The following is a 22,736-nucleotide window of genomic DNA, read 5'->3' on the forward strand; positions in this document are numbered from 1 at the left end:
TGTAATTAAAGTGAAATAAATGCTAAAAAGACGTCAGCAAAGTATTTGGAAGTCAGCTTTTGTGTTGCAGCAACATAACAATGAATGAAGAAAACAATGAAAATAAGCAGATTTAGCTCATAACCTTTTTCACATTTGTTTTCATCAGGGTGTCATCATTGCAAGCCCAGCACCCTCTAATGTCCTGATGTAATAAACATGACCCTCGTTGTACAGAACAAGCGTCAGTCAATTAGTTGTGTTCTTTTGGTTCTTAAGGATATCTATTTGCCTACAACAAATGATCTGTAACAGACCTCTGGGGTGACACAGTTTCAGCTTCCAGCTAGTTGAACACAATTGAATTCATTTCAGACCAATCTAAACAGGAGAAAGTGAAATTCAGTGAAATTGGGCTGATTGGGCCTGGGACCTTAACGACCCTGAGATTCCAGGTGCAGTCCGGTTTGCATCCAATCAAGAATCTGTGATCGTCAGCAACCACAAACACACCTGGTGCTCTCTTATTAGCTTATACCTCACTTAGAGAGACATAATTAACCCAAGGGGGGATCAGCAATGCTGAGCTAAAATATACACAAGGCCCAAATGGGATTTGGTGTGTTTTGAGGGGGAATTCATTATTTGCTTAATCTTGGAATATGCATATGCAACATTAGGCCTGTAAACCTCATTACAAGAAGCTACCTCATTAGAAGGGAAAGGCATGATTCATATTCATACACCAGCTAGGTCCATTAGATTTAGGAAGACTCATTGTATAAGTAACATGTCTCTAATCTTGGCACAAATCTGAAATTGTTCATGGACGATTCCAGTTTACAACTGGGATCTTATTCTGGTAAATTTGGCCAAACTTTGCATTCACCCATTTAATTTGCTGAGATGTGGGATTGCAGTGACATCACTTAAAATAGTTAAATATGGGTGGAAAGAAACAAAAGCAATCAGATTATTATTCTGGGTTTGAACAAACCCCCATGTTAGCCAAACTACATGGAAGATAAAATGAAGGCAAGCAGTAAAATTGTATTCAACTGTCTGTCGTGAACATACATCACAGTTAACAGATTGACCTGCAGGTTCAACTTTGCCCTACCATATTTGCCAAAGTGAGCGCCCATAATGTTCCTGTGCAATGGCAGATTATTACATGATGACATTTGATGTGTACTCATCCTAGGTTTGACCTCTGAATACAGTGGTTAAGATCATCAGGCTAAACCTTTTGATTGTTTACAACCTGTCTGATCTAAGAAAGTACTTTGGCGAGTACAATGTTATCCCAACCGATAGCAATGATGGCCAAACCCACAAAAATAAGACAAGGGAAATGAAGTAGAATTATATATTTAGTGAATTGGGGCTGCATTGAACAATCATTTTAAATGAACAACTGGTCAAATTCCTAATGTGGAGACTTTCCAAGAAAAACAGTAGAATCAGTGCCCCAAAATATCATACAAAGCCCTCCTTTATTAAATGTAGGCCTTTGGCGTGTATTGATAAATAAGGTGTTAATATCTTTGGCAGATGGGCTCCTCAAGCCGACAGGAGAACAAATGAAAAACACGGATGTCATGTCTTCCACCTACAATAGAATTCCTGTGCTGACACACTCAGTCAGACAGCAGCTCCATTTCAATATTCCCATGATGAATTACTATCATTGTGTAGCAGGAATTGGGAGCCCAGCCAAAGCCTATTGAAGTTTACAATGACATTAGTGGAACAATTGTATCCCAGGAGATCCTGGAGGCTGCCCAGAAGGCCCTGTTCCCCAGGTGGCACAGAGGTGGTCCAGCTCTAGTCTCAGTATGCTGACGACAATAAGTGTTAATTGAGGATGTGAAGAAAGTCAATACTTACATTAATGCACCACTTCCTGTCATTAACCCTCATGTAACCAATCCATTTGACTCAAGACATGCTGTTTTGCTTATTTTGTTTCCTCAGACAGCAAAGATGCATTCTCATAATGGATTTAGATGTCCAGGTTACAACTTTGGTAAAAAAACAAAAACAAGAACAAGCAACATTACATATCTTTTTATATGCTGCTACTTTTAAAGTGTGAAATGCAAGTTGGCATTCCCCAAAACAATCTACAATTAATTACTGTTGCGTTTATCAGAACTCTACAAATTGAAGATTTGTATTTACTATCTGATCCCACTTAGCTGTTCTGCTGTTTAGGGCCAGGAAGAGAAGATATGCCAGTATCATCTGACCATTATCTGAGTGGGAGATCTCAGACCAGAATATTCTTCCAACATATAGATGCAAGGGCTGCAGCACTTAGAGAGAATAAAAAAACAAATGCAATGCAAATGCAACTATAATTCCAGCAATAGAATGAAATAAACTGTGTTTTTAAGACATTAAAGTTTGCTTGGTGAAAGAATTGCTAATCGTAATGAATAGATTTGCAGTTTTGAGTGAGTCTGTTTGCGCGATGGTTGTATGCATTCAATACGTTTGTGTGCATGTGAGTGAAAAGGACAAGGGCAGAGATGATGATATTGTAAAGAGGGGAGGAATGGGAGGACGGCCCCATTAAAGAGGATATGAATACAGAGAGTAAAGACTTGTTTATGGAAAGGGAAAGAGCGAAAAGAAAGGTGAAGAGAAAAGTTGCAATCCAAAAACAACAGGTGAAGTAGGCAAAGCAATGGGAGCACAAAACAAGCAGGGAAAAGGCATATTAAGAAATGGAAATGGTGGCAAAAAAGAGGAAAGCCAAATAGGGGGGAGAAAAAGCCAAATGGCGAGAGAACAAGGGAAGGAAGACATTGGGGTGTTGTGGTTCTGGGGTTTTGTTTGGGGTTATTTTTCCCATTTGGCCTTCCCTGTGTTTGTGTTTCAGTTTCCTCCCCGGTCGCGTGTTGCTGGTCCTGTCTTGTGTTCCCCTGTGTGTCTGTTTGTTCTGCTTCCTGTTATACCTGTAGTATGGTTTCCTGTCTAGTCTTGTCCAGCTTTGCTTTGTGCCTGTCTGATTGTCCTGCCCCGCCCTAATGTGATTCACCTGACATCTCACCTGTTCCCCATTACCTCGTTAGCTCTTGTATTTAACCCGTGTTCCCGTTGTCCTTTGTGTCAGATCCTTTTGCTGGTTTGTCTTCCTGTGGATACCGCGGCTGCTGAGTTCCTGTAGTCTTTGTAAGTTTTTTCTTGTGTTTTAGTTCTGTCTCTTTTTTTCCCTGGACCCCTGTGCACTTTGTGTTGTTGATTTTAGGACGTTTTCCCTTGTGGACTGTTTTTCCCCAATAAACAACCCTGTGTTCACCTGTAAACATGCGTTTTGGTCTTCCTTCCCCTACTACCTATAACAAGGGGGACAAATAAAAGAGAGATTCAACACTCCCCTCCTTTCCTCTCCTCTGCAGCCCATCGGACCTTGAGGGCTGCAGAATGAAGTCCTAATGGCTTACCATCACCTCCAGGCCTTGTGATGTGATCTACAGCAACAGTGAGCAGGTGGCAAAACAGTTCTCTAGGTAACAGGAGGAAGACCACACGAGCTCCCGGAGAATTGTGGGACTATAATAGGAACATGTGTAAGCTACTGACATGTGGGACTGTAAAACACAGCTCCAGCCCTGAAGGCCTCCAAAACTCCTATATGACCCTGGTGTGTTTGGAAATAGATATTTATTTCAGCAACACACTGCAAAACATCCCCTTCTTCAAAGAAGCTACAAGCTGACTGACTTCTGTTAATTTTTTGACTTTTGAAATGACCAAATTAAAAAATAATGGTGATTTTAAACTCAAAGGCTGCTTGATAGCTTTTATTCCCCCCCAAAGCTTTCAACCACATCTCACAATCTTTCTCAACAGTTTAGACAGCTATCACATCATCTTGTGAAATGAAATGGGATCCCTTGATCACACTAATGAAAATGCTGGTAAGTAGTACATATGTCTTTAAGTTTAAGAAAAACTAATTTATCAGGGTAAGGGATATGAAAGAATGGGGCTGGAGGTTTGCTCTACACTAGGGACTTCTTGTATGGGTGATCTGTCTCTTGTGAGTCCCCAAAGTGCAATTCATAAATTGTCCTAAACTAACATGTTGTAATTTTCTTTAAATTGGCCTTTTTTTAAGTTTCTTATACTGATTAGTGTGTAATGTAATTGACATTGTTTTGAACACAAGTAAGAAATCAGACTTACAAACATGTGTAATAACGGTTTTGTTTTAATCTTATCCTTCGTGTTTCCTTTTATGTTGTAATGCTGCGGATGTCATTGTTCCTTCTATTTTTCAAATTGCAGGGTGTTCAGTTCGTCTGTCAACTGGATAACCCCTTGCCCTGAACCGGCTGAGTGTTTTGAGAGCGTAGTGAAAGAGTGGTGCGCATACTACAAATGTCATGTCCTCTCCAGAAGGATAACAATGGAAGGTGGACTTGCTTAAGGGCAACAAGCAGGGGAAATACCACGCCATAAATATGTTAGAAGTTCTGCGTCTGCGAAAGGTCTGTGTTGACTGACTGCGGTGGTTCTGGATTTAAGATGCTGCAAAGGGGTGTAGACTGTAAGCAGAGAAAAGAAATGGGTGCTGATTATTCTGGGTCAGTGGCCCATACCTTACACTCACCGACTTACACATGCACCCATACACCTCACACAGCTTAAGTTGATATACTGTGATTTCTCTCTGTCTCATACTCATACAATATGCTCACCACGCTCAATACTGTGTTTCCTGAGTCCAGCAGAATGTTTTCTAATCTCTCCAGAGTTATGGTACATTACCCATGTTATGGCTGCAGCAGACTAACCCTCTACTGAACTACAAAGAAACTCGACAAAGGTGAGGCTGAGATCAGAAGGGGGCCCGAACTCAGTTAAGTACTCCCACATGTGCTGTATTTAACTCTTCATGTACCAACTTTTGTTTATGTCTGTCTGTCTGCATTTTACTGTGTAAGTAATTTTCAGGAATTCAGTCCCCCCACATGGATGTGTGCGTGGGTGATATCATTCTTGCTTTAGATTCTTGCTTTTGTATTCGTCTGTGTCTGTATGAGTGCATGAGTGAGCCACACATCAGACCTGAGAACATCAGCAGAGATAAGCTGTCTGGAAATCTTGGCTTCAGAACTGTCTGGACTGGTTTTTCTCACTTGTTTTCCAAGTTAAATGTGTGACTCAACGCTGCCAACTTTTATGGAGTGTCACAGGATTGATCCCTAACTGTGTTCACTAGGATTTAAAAGCAACCGTAATCGATATTAGGATGTGAGCCATGTTTGCTGTTCCTCTCAGCTTTACAGAATTAGTTGTTGTTGTTTGTTTTTTTTCGTTCAGTTCATTGTTTTTATTTCCCAGTCCGCAACTTTATTGTTTTGGTTTACGCACGCTGCTTTCATGCTGCAGCACACCAAGTTAATGACTGACTGGTTTACATATTAGCTAAGCCAGATATTTTCCTCAGGAGTTAGCGGAGACCAAAAACAAAGATTAAAAACAACTGTCTGCTAATGAATAGTCCTGTTTTAGTAGTTTTGGTCATTATTCATACCTGTTGTGATAGCGTTTTCCTCATCAATCTTTAATTGCTCACATCTGGAGATGAGGCCCAACTTAAAGCAGAGTGCCTACTACTCAAACCTTAAGGGTCTAACCGAATTATTTGGATATGAAAAAAAAAGTAACCACAGCTAAATAGATTATATTGCTGCAAGAGCTAATGGAATTATAGGTTATAACTCTGTTTGCCATTTTAACTTTCTAACAAGCAATTTAGACAATATGGTTTCACTGCTGACTTTTTGTTTGTGTGTTTGTCTGCTGCTTTTTTGTCTGTCTGTCAACAGGAATACAGAAAATCCAATGGCATTGTTTTCATGAAAGTTGGTGGAAGGGTGAAGCATGGGCCAAGGAAGACCTCCTTAAATTGTGAAGTGGTTTTGATTCACAGGGAAGAAACACAAATATCATTGTGCTGCATTCATGTGGTGTCGGAATAATTGGTATATTGAGTTCCTCACTGAGAAAAATTCACGTGAATGTTCCCTCAAGTTTGAAGGTTAACATTGCAACATGGAGCTTACCTTAGAGGTCCGCACTCTCAAAGTGCCATTCTAGTCTGGCTGCAGGACGGGCCTTGGTGGAGCTCTGCGCTCTCTACAATACAGAGCTTTCTAATTCCATGTGTACAGCACATGCTTTCACTTTGTAAAGTAACAGACTCCTGCCTCCACATGAATAATAAATAGAGCGGTACCAAGGACTTGGCTCCTTTGATCTAATGCAGAAAAGGCTAAGAATCTGCATGTTTTTGAGGTCCTGTCATGTGTGCAGTGATGCTAACCTTGATAAATAATGAATGAGCTATACATGGATGTGGAGTTTAAGCCATGTAAACCTCATCTCACTTATCTGTCACTGCCCACCATCATCATAGGAACTGAGCCTAAAACATCTGTAGGGCTCTAAAAAGCAGCTCTAATGTGGAGTTTCTAACCCAAAAATATGACGTGTAGTGGTCTTATTCCATGCTTATTCCTTCTTCCATTTGGACACATGCCTATCCATGTTGCCATAACCAATTAGGTTTGCTGTTATGTAATCACAGAATTATGACTGTAATATATGTCATTATTTATGCTGGCCTGGGCCTATTTTCTGACATGTGGTAGATCCCCTTGTTAAGCTGGTAAATGGCTTATGATGAGAACTGAAGTCATTACAGAAAGAAAAACACTGGCCAACATCAACAGAGCTAAGCAGAAGTGCCTCACCTTCCCTCCATCAGTATTTTACTGCTCTGCTTTGGGAGCTGCGCTGGCATTTTAATGCTCACTCTTTATTGCTTTTCCTCCTGTTGGTCTGTCTTCCTGCCCGTGTGCGTGCGTGCGTGTGTGTGTGCGTGTGTGTGTGTGTGTGTGTGTTTCTCTCTAAGATCATCATAGGTCTAGTAGAACACGGCCCCGTTGCCATAGCATCAGCTGGACAACAAGTGTACACAGTGGTGAAGATTAAGACGTGGAGGCTGGAGCTGGCAGTGAGAAGGCAAAGGGCTCTGCTGTGGCTAATGATGCTGTATTATAGTGCCAGGACATTCCTTACTGCTTTTCCAACAAACTACAGAAGAATTTCAAGATAAATTGAAAGCGACAGATAGAAATAGTGGTGGGAAAGGCATGGGAAGAGTAGATGTTATGTACAGTATGCCTGATGGCTAGAGCTGGCAGCTGCTTTGGTCAGAACATCTGGAGTCAGGGGCCTCATTAGATGAAAGATGAGTGCTGGATGAGTTTGAGTGTCTTTGTGAAGTTCAAATAAGTACAGTCTGAAGGTTTTCTATGTCACTGCTGATGGGAAGACAGCCTGGGATGAGCAGGTCCCTGGTAATCCACTGAATCACACTGGTAGTGCTGAGTAAAGGCTGATGTATGATTGAAAACTATTTGTTTTTACATCTGTTGTTTTGTAGAAATAGTTTTACACATTGAGGAATAAGTTCATTTGCTTTCTTGCTTATAGTTAGAAGTGAAGATACTGGCCTCATATTTGTCTGTTAAATATGAAGCCACATCCAGTTAGCTTAGATTAGCATATTGACTGAAAACAGGGGAGAACTAGTAGCATGGCTCTGTCAAATGGTACAATCTACCTCTAAAGCTCACTAATTAACACACTCTTGTTTGTTTAATCCATAAAAAAAAGTAAGTGTACGATGTTCATATTTACTGTACAGACGGGAGAGCTTCAAACTGTCTCACCCCAGTTGCATTTATGGTGCTGCACTCTATTGTATTCACACAAAAGGACAGAAGTGCTTGATCAAAGATTGAAAAAGAGAGCTTGAGAAAGAGGTTAAAATCCTAACTGCAGTCTCTACGTAATTGGCCAATCTCTTCATTAAGTGGACATGAATGTAACAGAAATCACTAGGTGCAGGCCCATTAGTTTCATATCATAAGGCTCATAGCATATAAATTATCTTCTTTCTTATGGCTGGCTGGCTGGCAGAGGGTGGGGCTTATTAATCAATTTGGATGCCCAGGTGTGTTAATTGCATATGTTTAGCAGTGTTGGGGTTGACTTTGCTGAGCTGCTGTTGGACTGAAAGAGGACCTACACCTGTTTCTAAGTCGAGTGTGTCTAAAATGTTTTTCTATTTTGAACAAGAACTTCTTTTATGAACATCATTTGGGCTTACTGCCTGTGGGGCCTCTGCTTGAGCTAGTGTTAATGTTAACTCCAGGAAAGCCCCAAACTCACTTACTCACTTGCTCACTCACTGCCAGCCAATTTCATCATTAGTGTTTTCTTAAAGAATCACATGAGCACACTTTCTGTTACACAGTGACCATAGCCTAGATGCAAAATAAAGAGCCAGTCATTCTCATAACACATTTATTTTCCAACAGAAAAGTGTGTGTGGAGGAGGTTTCAGACTATCTGGCACGTGCTAATTTTGGAGCATACTGATGCTTTAACAATAACCATGCTCCACAGTGACAGCACACTTCCTGAGATAATGTACCACTCCGTATCTTATTTTCTGTCTATCTAACAGTAGTAAATTTCATCTCATCTGTACTCACCTACAAAGCCAAAGAACATCCACCGAGCATTTGAGCGTTGAAACTCAGAAAGTGGATTCCAAAAAAATGCATTGGCCCAACAAAAGATTTCCGGATGTGAGTTCATAATTTAAAAATATTTATCTGTAGACATTTTGTTTAGAAGTGCTGGTCCTGATTTTTGACATTTTAAAAACCGGTCTCAGACTCTTCAGATTGCCTATGTGTAGTCTTACAGCTGGCAGTCAGTACCATGTCCCTTTATGTGTAACTGATATAATTTATAGTCATGCAAACTATTTTTTCAACATATTTTACATACTTCTTTTGCTATGCCTTTCCTATTCCAGCACACATAAAATGTCTCAGACACAATAGGCCCACTTGAAAAATCCAGGGCCTGAACGTGAGCTGTAATTTTGTGGCTCATTTCAGGTGACCACACTCTTTCCTCTGGACAGAAACAGCCAGAAGTAGAAGCAGCAGCAGCAGCAGCAACGTTTTTCCTGTGACTACAACACAACAATCCTCCAACATACAGCCACTACTATCATTGTTTCTGTGGTCTGGCCAGTGGTCAGATAATGCAGAAGTGGTCAAGTCCGTCGGAAAATCTCCACACGATAAAGCCAAATTGTATAACGCATGTAAACACACGCTCTTTGTTTGCTGTAACCATTATCAGATTGGAAACCGTTTCACCTCATGTGCCTCTAACAATGTCTCCATGTGTCGAGGTTACCGTCATTCCGCAGCGAAGGAAAAATTCCCCTCAACTAACAGCTGCACTTAAAACAAAAGAGCTTAGGCAGCAACTTGAGGTATAAGTTGAGCCATAACGGTAATGCATTTTAATGAGCCTGGACCACGAAGGCAGTTCTTGAAATAGACGCAGTGTGGTCCATTTCCTCTGCAGATTTTTAGGACAGGGCCAGCATGAAAATGGGCTGCTGTGGAGGAAATGGCCTTTTATGTGGAACACATTATGCCAGAATGTATGGTCCTGAATGGATTTCTGTGGGTTGCTCTGCCTACTCCCACCCAGAATGTAATCTTAGCACACTGAAAGCGCATTTAAGGAAACCTTCCTCTGCTATGGCTGACGGCCTGTCTGCTCGGCTGCCTTAAAGAGACATATAAATGTTGCAAATTCAATGTAAAATATTGGCAGCTTTGACTTCCAGCCATGGATTTCTTAATCTAGCATTTAAAGCAAAAAAGAACCTCATGAGTATTCTTTCTTGTTTAACAAGCCAAATTTGAACACCCATATGAAACATTTAAAGCACTTCAAGAAGTTCTGATCTTAAAAGGCGAGATACAGAAAAGACCATGAGAGAGCAGTTAAACAAAGAAAAGACAAGCTCTGCTATCTGTGACAACAAAGACCAACACATCACACACAGTGTTGGTATTGTGCATGAAGCAGCTGATTATGTTGTAAGACCTATTTTTTTTATGTGGTAAACAATCTCTTTCTTTCCTCTGTATTCCTCATCCACCGATGCGACCCGCTGCAAAACTGAACAGGAAAGATGGGATTCTTAAGCTAAAGACAAATGACCAGGTAAGTTTGGTTCTCTGAATATATTGTGTCAAACACTGCATCTCTGCTTTGCTTTTGAGTTGTTTCTGGCCTTTTTTAAATCGCTGGAACAATATGATACACTTGATACCAATAAATTTAAGATGAGATTTTGGTTGAAACTACTTAATAACTTGGCCATGTTTTCAGGGAGAGTCCCATCTGAAAAAAAAAACATTGAGATTTCATGAGGAAATTCCAGCAGCAACAAAAAAGAAATGAATAAATAAAAGCTCTAGTGTCTCATGACTGCATCCGACTGATTTCCTGAAACACCTAAATCATCCCGGTGTCAGGAGAGGTGGTGGGAGCGCTCTGCAATGAAATTCCTTGCGGCGAAAAAGCTGGCAGTCACTCTGTTTGGATAAGCACACTGGGATCTGGCACAGAAAAAGAGGTGGTTGGCTCCAAAAGTAAGAGTGAACTTCATTAGATCTGATGATTAAATGTGAAACTGATGCCTTTGTCCAACTGGAAAAATCATTTAATCTGGCACAAGTTTATAGAAGACAGATATCAGTATTCAGCCTTTGCATCTGTACATTTGTGCAGTTTGTATTCAGTGGAGAAAGTTTTACGATATTCCATCAGCGGCTTGTTCTGATTGTTTGTTTGCTGCACTGTGTGGAGGTGCAATGCAGTGGATATACTGCATAAAGCCTATAATGGCTCTATTAGAGGAGGAGAGATGTAATGTTCTTGTCATTTGCATGCTGTGTTGTTGTACTGGCTACAAGGGAACCTATAGAGATCCAATCTCACTTTATGTCATGCACAGTTTGTTTAAAAGGAAGAAATTGCACGCAGGTTTTCTATGATCAAAGTCATCCACAAGAGCTGAATTTTGCCTCAACTTCCATAGAGTGGCTGAAAATAAATGCATGTTCACAGTCACGGTAAATTTACAAACCAGCGAGGGAAAATGACTGCACCGGCTGAGGAAAAGCTTATGGAATGAGGCGTTAAATTAAATCCATTTGGATTATTGACGTCACAGCAATGCTTTTCAGCTGCATCTTAAAATGTTTGGCATATTTCATGCTGGGCCAAGAGAATGAACATGTTGGCTGAGTGCCTAGTTTTGGTTAGCGATATTAAACACATTTGGAGCACTTTCCTGAATATCTTGCATTAACACTGGGATATAAAGAATTTCAGTAACACTTTATTTTAACTCCTTCCCACGCCCACTATAAACAATTAATGGATTCTTTATAACACACTGTAATGTCAGTGTAAATATGACATTGTTATGTGTACATTAATTAATTTGTCGATAACTCCTCATGTGAAGACTTACAACATAATATAACACAGTTGTAATTTCAATTGTATTTATATTGTCAAATCCTAACATAGTTATTACAGGACACTTTAATAATATGCAATTGTGATTTCTAGGCATGGTTCAGTCTGTTTGTTCTTAAACTTGTTTTTCTATTCAGATTAAATAAATGAGAAATAACATGTTATTTAGTAAACTTCAGCGCTGATGGTAGGCAATAAAAAAAAAAAAAAAACTTTGGACGGAGCCAGGTGAGCTTCACTCTGTTTCCTGTCTTTTTGCCAAGCTAAGTGTACGCCGGCTGTAGCTTCATTTTTACTGTACAGACATGAGGGTGCCAATGTGCTCATTCAACAAAGAAAGTGAATAAGCACATTAAAGTATTCCTTTAATAAATATTTGAGTCCTTATGCTTACAACAACATCATAGTGTGTTATCATTTAGGGGGAGTGAACGTAAAGGGTTACCAGGATTTCCACACTGCATGCATTTTCTCATCTCTGTCAATCTCTCTTTCTCATTCTCTCTCTCACACACATAAACACGGAGTATATGGTTCCTCTATTGTCTGGCATTTTTTACCACGTGGCTGTGGCTTCTTCCTGTGCTGGCACACCCAACATGTACCCACTGGCCCCAAGCACTGAGCACTGCAGTCAGAGGAAATGTTAAAGGGGAGCTGGTTAAGTTGCCATCATTATGGAGTGCATGTTTATTTAATAGCTCAAACTGTACATTTGTTTGCCTGAGATCAATGATAGCTGACGAGTGGTTAGCTGAGTGGAGTTCAGTTTAGTTGCAATACATTTCATCTTAACTGAGTTATTTAAAGGTGTGTGTGCATACGGGACAATAGGGAATGGAGTGACAAAAAAGATGGGCAGGGGAGCCTTGAGGTGGACTTAAACCCACAGCAGTGTAGGAAATTGATGTAAAGCTCATTAAGGCTGCAGGCTGCCCCATTGTAAATAAGATCCTGTTCTTAAAGACCTGCCTGTAAAAAAAAAGGTGAAATAAAAACAAATGTACAGGATGAGTTGTATGATTTTTTTTTTTTTAAAGAGTCAATCATTTTATGAAATATAATATCCTTAAATCCCTTAAAGTCGTTTTTATTGATGGTAGAGTAAAAAAAAACTACTCAAACAGCATCTGAGTTGGGAAATTTACATTTAATCTATAATGATTCAGTCACTGCTCCATTCATCAGTTTAAGAGAATGAGAAAATATAATCAATAAAACTGCAAATAACGTTGAGGTCCTTCAGATAACCACTGTATTTATTAGTTATGTAATAAATACATAATGAAAATGCACCATGTCCATGCACAAGGCACTTTGACTGGACAATATTTGATTTCAAAGAAAAGGATAAATGTCAGAAAAGCAATTTATTAGTGGAACGTTGTCTATGATATTTTTAAATTATGTTTTAATATCGTCCATTTATGTGCTTTTATCTTTGTGTACCAACCCCTCAAGAGACCCCGCGACTCCAATGTGGTCGCTCTGAGTAGCGATGTGACATTAATATATTGTTTGGAATGTTGTTTCATCTCCATGTCGGCGCAGCCTTTCCCATGGGAAGTACACAGAAAAATCTTTGGTCTCATCAGGGGGAATCTCCAGATGTTTGTAAATACGCATGCGGCTGCAGAGACCAGCGAGGACTTGCCCTTCAAACACTCTGATGTTGAATGTTTATTACAAGTGGGTTTGGCGGGGAACCATGATCACTGGGTTCGCTCACTGAACGTATTTGGAGTGCGGCCTGTTTGCATGTCATTAAGATTTTGGCTTTTCTTTGCACACACCCATCCCCTCCATCTCCGAGCTGCATCCCACAATGTGCCGACTGTTAATCAGTGGATGCTGTTTGCGTATTACAACCTCCAGTGAACCACTGACAGTTTCAGTTCTAAAGTCTGATGTTGGCCTTGCATTTACCAAGTTGAGGGCAGTATAAGCTACAGAAGTGTACCCTTATTACATGTTATCTTATCGCAACATGTACAGTACTCTTATATATAGACAATATTGGGAAAAGGAACAGGCCTTTTTCAGAGCTTTTTCACAGCAGACATTTTGAAATTGTCATAGTGGGGAAAACACAGATATTACTAGTTAAATGTCTCAGTGTGTTATAACAGTGTGACACCTAGCCAACATGCACAAAACCAGGACCCTAAAACTACGGAAGCTTAAGAAATACAGCCATGATTTTTTTATTTTTTTTAATCTACACCTGACCTTTACTACTGAGACACGTCAAAGTGACTGAAAAAAAAGGGCTGTTACCGTTGATGAAGGAAGCATTCAGAAGTATTTACTACTGCTTAGGTTTGTTTGCCAATGGCTCTTTACAGCTAAATGTTCACCAGCTAGTCAAAAACGTTGTCTTTCTGCGGTTTGATGCTGCTGCAATCAGTTTATGTCAGGTTTTTGTTTTGTGGGTTAAAGACAGCTGACAGCCGTGGCTGGATGATGAGAGAAATAGTCAAGTACATTACTGTAAAGTACAGTATGGTTGCAGGCCAGAACTATGAAAGAGCTGAAAACATCCCGTAGTTGAGTGGAACTGCAGTCAGATAATAATTAGCATTTGACACTTTTACTATATGAAAGTATTGATGAGTGCATTGTGAAGTAACAAAAGTACTTTTATTTATTCAGAATGCCCCCAATCACAGTGTTATATCAATATATAAAGTATGTTATTTGATAATTATTTCCAAAGCAAAAAAATGTAAACAGGATTTTATTGAGACAATTGGAACTGACTTGAACCATTACATTCTTTAGCAGTAGTTCCCAACCTGGGGTCCAGGACCCTTCAAGGGAGTGCCAAAGATTTCAGGGGGTGGTTTCAAGGTTTTGTCTCCTTTAAGGTTGTCCAAATGTACACATTAACTAAAATCCTATATCTAATTTTAAAGTAAAAAGTACGTAACTTTAGTAAAAGATATAACATTTGGTCCTCTCTCAGAAATAGTAAACTACTTAGTAGGCCACACCTTAGTGACCTCTCAACCTCTGTGACCAGTGCTCTTAATCAGTTTTATGAATGAAACAACAAGTCTGAAAACTATTAGAAAAACAAATAGAAAAAAAGTTGGGAACCACTGCGTTAGGATTGTTTAAACCAAAACAAAAAAAATATGACATAACAAGTCAAATTGTATAGGCTTTGTTGTATAATTTCTGTGAAATACAATTTAAATAACTTGTAACTATAGCGGTCAAGTTAAAATATGAAAGTACTGTATAACATTTTTCTTCAAATGTAGCGAGGTAGAACTATAAGCATGTTATTACATTGAAATGCTTTACCAAAGAACCTCAAATGTACTTACATACAGTAATTACTTAGTACAGTTATTTCCCCTCACTGAATGTTGCTATGCTGAACAGTAAAGTAAACGTAAAGTATGAGAATGCACATGGTTTTCATTAAGGCAGGGATTGCATGTATTACGTTTTCTTTTCAGTATGCATGAAATTCTTTGATATACAGCATTCACTCACTCACAGCAGAAGACACTTTGATTGTGTTTGTGTGTAACTGTATCTTCAGCCACTTGAGTGACTTACATATTGAAGCATTTAATCAAAGACAGGGCAGCTAAATCATCCCAGTCTTTGCTGAAATAGTCCATTCCCTGTAATCAAGGTTTGGTGAATTGCATGACCATCATCTTCATCATCTTCTCTCTCACCACAGAAGTGTGTGGCATTATGCTCTAAGGAAAGAGATGGGTTTCAAGCATTATCAGAAGAAAACTTTTTCTAACCTGTTTGTTTTCTGATTGTTTCCCGTCCTCTTTTTGCTACGTTTTGGTCTTTTAGAACATGAGGGGTTGCTTACAGATTCACAATGTATGCCTTATATGTTTTACACATGATACAATTTATTTTCAATCAGCTTCACAAAATGCCTGAATAATACATTTTTAGCAAGAGGTTTAGGTCCTATACAGTATGGTCAATATGCAATGCGTAAACAAGTCAACCCCGTAGTGTGTACAGAGGATAAGAGTATGTCATATGACATTAGGTCTGTTACTTCATCTCCACGCATGAACCACACAGAGAAACAGGATGTTGCCTGTAACACAGAGAAATGGAGTCACGTGATGAAGCATTTGCTCACATGTCTGCTCCCCCCCTGCAAACTGTTCTCTTTCTAAAACCAGCTTTGGCACAGTTTAGGACACCTATCGATGTTTTGCAAGAGAACAATGGACCTAACCATGTTGTGATACCAAAGGTTGTAACCTTTGGAGTGTTTAAGATAAACTTTCCCTTCCTTCACAGGGTCTGGGAGACAAAACTTGTGAGACAAAAGCGGTGGGAGAAGACAGAGAGAGAGGGTCCATAAACCGGGAGTCCAGTGTGCTTAGGCAATTTTAAAGGGCTGTTTGTCCAGTTTACTTGGGCAACTTTATAGGGCTGTTTGAGGGTTAAGACTTGTTTTTAGGATTAGGGTTAGAATTAGGTTATAGTTAGGGTGAGGGCAAGGGTTAAGGTTAAGCATTTAGTTGTGATGGTTAAGGTTAGAGTAAGGGGCTAGGGAATGCATTATGTCAATGGCGGGTCCCCACAAAGATAGTGAGACGCACTTTGTGTGTGTGTGTGTGTTATTGTGCAAGTGTGCACACAAACCCACATGTTGAGTCAGTATTCCTCAGTTCTTTGCTTTTTGGCAGAATTAGTTGCAATGTGTGTGCATTGAACTTAAAAGCAAGAGGTTGTGTTACCGTACACGGACTGGGTTCCTGCTCATGCCTGTGGGTTTAAAAGGATTCAAATGAGTTTATATGCATGTTATATTAGTAATAGTCTCTCATGAGTTGCAGTTGTGAGATGAATGCTCATGGTAATTTAAATATTATGGATTTTATGTAATGGCTCTTGGAATGAGATAGGTAGGTAGATAGATAGATAGATGCACCTCTACAGATAAGTTTCAGGCACCAAAATGGCTAGTTAGGTTTAGAAAAACATTGTGGTTTATATTAAAACACTCCCAAGGAACATGCATTTCCTGGGTGAAAGTTTTATGTTTCCCCCAGGAAGCAAACTCAGCTCCCTGGCTTGAAAGTATTGTGTTAACGCCCACCCATCACCCATCACCCCGACCACCTCTCTACACTCAATGTGTCAATCATTACTGTGATACTGTCAGAGATGACAGTATCACTCTCTGGAGTGGAAGTAGGATCTGAAGGATTGTAGAGACCAAAGCTGAGGCACATTCACCTGACAGATTGACATCCAATAAGAAGCACTGTTAAGTGATAAAAAAACACTGTCCCTCCAAAAAAAAAAAAAAAATTCATATTCCAGTTGCGTAGGCCGGTCCCTTAATCATCCATCCATCCATCTTCATCCACTTATCCGGTATCGGGTCGCGGGGGCAGCAGCTCCAGTAGGGGGCCCCATACTTCCCTTTCCCGAGCCACATCAACCAGCTCCGACTGGGGGATACCGAGGCGTTCCCAGGCCAGGTTGGAGATGTAATCTCTCCACCTAGTCCTGGGTCTTCCCCGAGGCCTCCTCCCAGCTGGACATGCCTGGAACACCTCCCTAGAGAGGCGCCCAAGTGGCATCCTTACCAGATGTCCCTTAATCATGTGCAATGTAACCGAAGAAAGGACTGATGATGAAATAACATAATTGTTTTGTGTCGCTATATTCTCACGAGCAATTTGCAAGTTACATTTCTTGCATTACATTTCTCTCTGCTGTGCAAACACACATGCCCGAGCTTGCGGTCCTCAAGGGCGGTGTTTAAAGATGTTTTCCTTTGGCATGAGACGTCATTGTGTATTGTTTATCCTGTAACAAAGTCTTGATTGAAAGTGGTTTACAAAGACAGATGGCGTGAGGTGGCTGACAGTGATCCAGCCGCTTGCTTGCTTTTACAGCCAGTGGAGCAATCATCAGCAAATCCATGATCCTGAGTTAAGGATATGTTCAGGTAACTATTGAAAATACCCAAAAGGGTACAAGGTATATTTCTAAATCAGTAGCCTCTAAGGTGAACTGAAGAGGCAGACTTCTTCGGTTGATGACAGTGGCTAAAATCAAATACCAGGGGACACAGCAAGGGATTAGACCGACAAATTTAAGACACTTTTTACTTTGCTGAAAAACTGGATAATCATATTTTACCTTATTTTAAGAGTAAACCTCATAAATATCAACTTTCAAATGTTCAGCCAGCTGATACTTCCTAACCTTGTGCACCTAATACCAGGATCCTACTTGTGGAAAAGAAGAGCTTTCATATTTTTTGAGATGTTTGTTTTCCTATCTCCTTTGACTTTCGCAACAGATTTTGAAAAAATGTAGAACAGAAACATTAAATCTGCAATGATGCAATATAACCTGAAGAAACCTGCTACCTGATTTAGTTTTTGCACTTCTCATGTGAAATCTGAAGCTCAGAATTTCTCAACCAACCTCACATTGAAAGACCGTAGCATTGTGCAACTTAAAACAGTACTCTTCTTTCTGACTAGAATTTAACACAAAATTTGAAATACACAGGAACACTCTCAAAGGCTTGAAAATCAAACCTGGTCAACTTATTGTATAATATATTTAAAATCCAAGTGGAACTTCTGTATAAATATCAAATATCTTTTTTACAGGAAGAGCCATACATTCACTTTTTCTAACAACAAATCAGCCTCTTTCTAACTTTGCAATACTTGCCGTGCCTCGGCTTAGTACTAACTGATAATTCTATATTCCTGTGTGCCCTCTCCTTTTGTAGCATACCTCGAATTCGCACTCAGTGCGGGGGAGAGATCTTATAAGAAATGTGCATACAATATGTGCATATAATTTGTGTGTGGGAGAGACACTGCAGTTGTGTTTCCCTTTGCTACCTACAGAAATGCAGAGAAAGGTGCAAAGAGTTTGACATCTTCTTTGTAATGTGTTGCAGACAGCCCGTGTTTGCCACTGCAGATATCTTAAGGCATGCGTCCAAAGATTTGTCATCAGGTTATTGTTTACCTTTCAAATTGACCAAAGCCGTTTACAGGAACGCCACGCACCTGCTATTGAGCATACAGTAATACCACTCAGGATGTTTGCCTGCTGCTTGTTTATCTCTGTTTGTGCAATGTGGTGGGAGGGAAAAAATGTTCAAAGGCACAGTACCACTATGAAACTTGTGCAGGGGCGACGCTAAAAGTAGCAGAGAAAGACACATGAAGTAACACAAAAAAGATCATGTTAAAATAAGCCCGGGCACACAGGAGTGTATTTCCTGTTGAAATGAAGCAGATAAAGTGACGTTAGAAAGGAATTGTTTGAGTGTTGTGGTCAGTGAGCAGGATGTTGTGACCCTCTGGGAGCGACATGTGTTAAGGGCAGTGGGGAATGGCCGTTTTGGACTCACAGCGCTGTCGGATCTCCACCTTGTTACTTGGACTCCATCTTGCAGTGCTCAACGGCTGCCTAGCATGCAGGCTTGTACAAACAAATGCACACCCACTCAGAGCCAAAAGTAAAATAGGGTCAGTGAAAAGCATGGTTTTTAAAGGTTTTTTAGGCCTGTTTTTTTTTTAGATTTTAGCAAATTGGCACCATTCAGAGTATACCAAATTAGCTATTATCAGTTTACGTTTAAAATGTACCCATGTACAGCCAACTATCACCGGATTACTTATTATTTTGATACTGAAGACCACGTAAAAACGTGAAGAGTCTCAGGCAAGCTAGCTTTTGAATGTGTCTTTCTCTACTATATATATTTGACAAAATACAAGAGGTGTTAATAAAGCTCAGTGAGCCAGTGATGTAAGAAGGAGTAGGCATCCAGTGGGGAGAGTTATAAGCTCTGGGGTCACAGGGTCAGGACTGAAACTTGACATCACGGCTCGAGTATGCAGAACAAAAATACATGTCGGCTGAGCCCTTGCAATAGTCGGGTGATTTATGGTCGCTGTAATGGACTTAACCTCCTTGTCTTCAGTAAGAAACAACATGAGAGATATGGAGTGACTCTTGCCACTTGTTATATCATCTTTGATTAACTGTGAGCCTGGAACCTCTCCAGAAAAGCAGATTAATTTAATTTAGCAACTTGGAATGGACACCTAAATGAGTTTAGAATGTAAAGTGTAAATTAAATATGACCAGAACCCAGCAGTTTTCTGTTGAGAGTTGACAGCTCTAAATAACATCTGAAAGATGTGACTACTTCGAAGTAAATCAGGCTGTTTGCGTTTTGCTTGTAGCCTATAGAGGAAACTTCTGTTTAAGAGCATGTCATTTCAAGTCTTGTCAAAGTTGCTTTGCTGGGTTTCAGCCTCTCCTTAACGACATGGTTCAAGACTTCAAGAGCCACATGAGCACTGACTGAGAAGTTAGAGAAGAAAAAAAAAACAGTCCAACCCCTCTGAAAATTTCCTGTTTCATGAAAAGTGCATACTGTGTGAGTCATATAGGGCAACTCCTGCCTGGTGTGTTTACTCTGCTCCTTCTACTCGGAGCTGTTAAGGCGTTTCGGGGAAGCAACAGGCGGACCGAAGAAAGTCTACGGAGTCTGGATATTAACCCGGTGTCAAGGCATCGGTTAGCCTAATTAATGAGAGAGGGGAGTGTATAGTCCGTCTCTAAATGGAACTACTTTGGTTTTCCGCTTTTTGGTGTGGAGCGATACTCTTTGGTAGTATTCCGCTCGAGGAGGCGGGTGAGTTAAACTTTTTAGCTTACTTCGAGAAAAGTTGACAAAAGCTGTGGTTGCGTCTTATTCCGGCTGCAACTTGAACGAAAAGCTAGCGAGCGCCACAAAGTGACAAATTGCCTTCTTTTAGGAAAGTATAACAAACTATACACATTGTTTCTGCTTGTGTTTAACATGTTCCTGTAGTAGGCTACATTATTACGTCGCTTTACATTTGCCTATATTAAGTCAAGTAAATGTATTAAAGACAGCAGAAACTCCCCAAGTGCGCAGGTTATTGAGCCTTAAATGCTTCATTTATTTAACAAGCTTTTGTCTTTTGCTAACACTGTACCTATTCCTATGTCTTCCTGAAACTCAATTTCAGTTTACTCGGCTAACCTAGTGGGCTAACTGTGAATGCTATTAGCTTTTGGGAGAACATTCTCTGTTGTAAGTCGCAGCCTTTAAAGTTCAAAGTGTATCTCCATCTTTGATGTGCAGCCACAATGCTAACAGGTCTAGCTGCCCCCCTGAGGAAGACAATGTTTTACCTTCATCTGTCTCAAACTTAGTCCCAGCGGCACCAAATGGCTTTGGCTGCTCCTAATCCTCTTTCCCCCTCTCTGCAATTATGTAGCCCTGGGTGACAATTACTACCATTCATCCCTTCCATAGCCCGCCTCCTGGGTTTAAATGGCATGCTCTTTGAGATGAGTTGCTCTAATGATATAATTACTCGGCTCAACCACCTTCCCACCACTCGCACTCAAGCATGGACTATCCCCTCAGTGCTGATTTACTTCAAAACACCTCACCAACCTACTAGGCATAGTTTTAAATTGCTCTGTCAAGTAGTTAAGTCTGGAGTTCAAGTGTAATATTTGGATGTTTTTGTGTGTGTGTGGGGGAGTCTCTTAGTTATAACTAGGCCAGAAAGCAATGCCCATCTTAAATATCCTGCTAGCTTCCTGTGAAAGTATCAGGATGCCATGATTGACACATGGGCCTATCGCTCTAGATTTGCTGCTCTTTCATGCTGCAGGTTGTGCATTAGTTCTGCTGCTGCCAGCTGGATGTCCAACCCCACCCTGCAGATTGGGTGAAATAACACAGTGGGCTTTTTGTGTATGGTTAAAAGAACACAAGCACTCTTGCACAGCACCTTTTCCTCAAGTTAGTGTGAAGTTTGAGGCGAATGGATACTGAACCGACTTCTTCACCGTCTCCTGTCAAAAAGTCTGGTTTCACTTGCACTTCCTTGTTGAAAACATCTCACGTTGTGGTCATGTTAGTCTTGTCAGTGCCATCTTCAGACAACTGGCTACTGCTTCAGATGCATCACACGTTTGTTTACAATGGTTCTTACGGAGGTCATCTGTAAACCCCAGTATGAAGGTAGAAATGAACCCCCTTTCTCTATTGATTTGTTTAAGCTGCATTTTCTGATGCAAGGAACAGGTTCAACTTCCTGTGCACGTGGAATCAGCACACAGTCAAAGTGTGGTTTTGTTGTATTACTGTAGCAGTGCTGTTGCACGCTTTTTCTCTTCCTGTTTATCAGTTTAACTTTCAGTGTGTATTATTTTTCAACGCAAACTCTTAAGAGAGTACAGTCTTCATCATATCTCATTCAACCTCACCCTCTCTGTTTACTCAATTGACTCACAGGGATTTGCCTAACATCATCATACCACTTGAGTCCACAATGTGTGTACACTTGTACAATCTCATCATGTTCTAACAACCTCATGTGAGACACGTTTTTTTTCCCTACAATATTTTAACCACAGATGCTAGATTGATTGACATTTTGGAATATCCTCTGGTAGGGTCATGTCCAACTCTGACAGCCACAAGATCCACTTTCTACTCATACTTAATATGTGGTCGGGAGTACTCCCTTTTACAAAAAGTAAAATCGGAAAACACAGGAGAAATTATTCACCTTCCGCTCTATCTCTCCTTTCTGTGCCAAATAGTGGCATGCTGCCTGGCTGAATTTGATCAATAACAACCTCTCTATGCAAGGACAAATTGCAGACGGATCATTTCTGTATGAATACGAACACCAACAAGTACGCACACACACACACACACACTTCTTTCTCTCTTTAAACATTTATAGACAGTGATACATAATGTTGTCCTCCCTGTTTTTAATATGCGTGAACAGAGTTTGCACGACACCTTTCTAGATGGGGAGCCGACTGATCGGCTTGACAAATTAGAGACTCCTGAGTGAGGAGGTGCATCCGTGTTTCCTTTTGTTTGTTGTCCTTGCCTGTCTGGCAGTTGTCTCCTCAGATAATTATCAAACCCACAGGCACTCATCACACAATCCTGTCTGTCTCACTGATATGGGTCTGCCTGCTGGAAAAGTCAAGTCTGAACAAGACCAAAGGGGGTAGATGCCACTGCGTGCCGCTCTTATTTTTCCGACTTTGCACGGAAATCTGTCCACCCCTCTAGGATCAAATAGTTTGAATTTTTTTTTGGTTATGTTGAATATCTGCTTCTACTCATTGGTAAATTCCAAAAGACTCTCACCCTTTAATTAGATTTGAAGTTTGTGTTGCTTTTCATGCTTATAAATAGCATGTACACTCATATGTTTGATCATCATGCAAGTGTTTAA

General features: G+C 40.3%; 1 protein-coding gene across 3 annotated transcripts in view; it reads left to right on the forward strand.

Moving 5' to 3' along the window:
* The first annotated feature begins 10,091 nt into the window (after window positions 1-10,091).
* The window catches only part of LOC117956907 (TGF-beta receptor type-2-like), a 31,074-nt gene continuing 18,429 nt past the window's right edge, over window positions 10,092-22,736 (forward strand). The window contains exon 1 of one of the 3 annotated variants that reach the window (XM_034892230.1): window positions 10,092-10,110. Coding sequence is in view for 1 of the 3 variants with exons in the window: in XM_034892229.1 (XP_034748120.1) it covers window positions 20,053-20,125 (73 nt within the window). In the remaining 2 variants the exon portion in view is untranslated. The other 2 variants (XM_034892231.1, XM_034892229.1) reach the window with 2 other exon arrangements.

The sequence above is a fragment of the Etheostoma cragini genome, chromosome 14, assembly GCF_013103735.1.
Source record: "Etheostoma cragini isolate CJK2018 chromosome 14, CSU_Ecrag_1.0, whole genome shotgun sequence".
NCBI classification, from domain to species: domain Eukaryota; kingdom Metazoa; phylum Chordata; class Actinopteri; order Perciformes; family Percidae; genus Etheostoma; species Etheostoma cragini.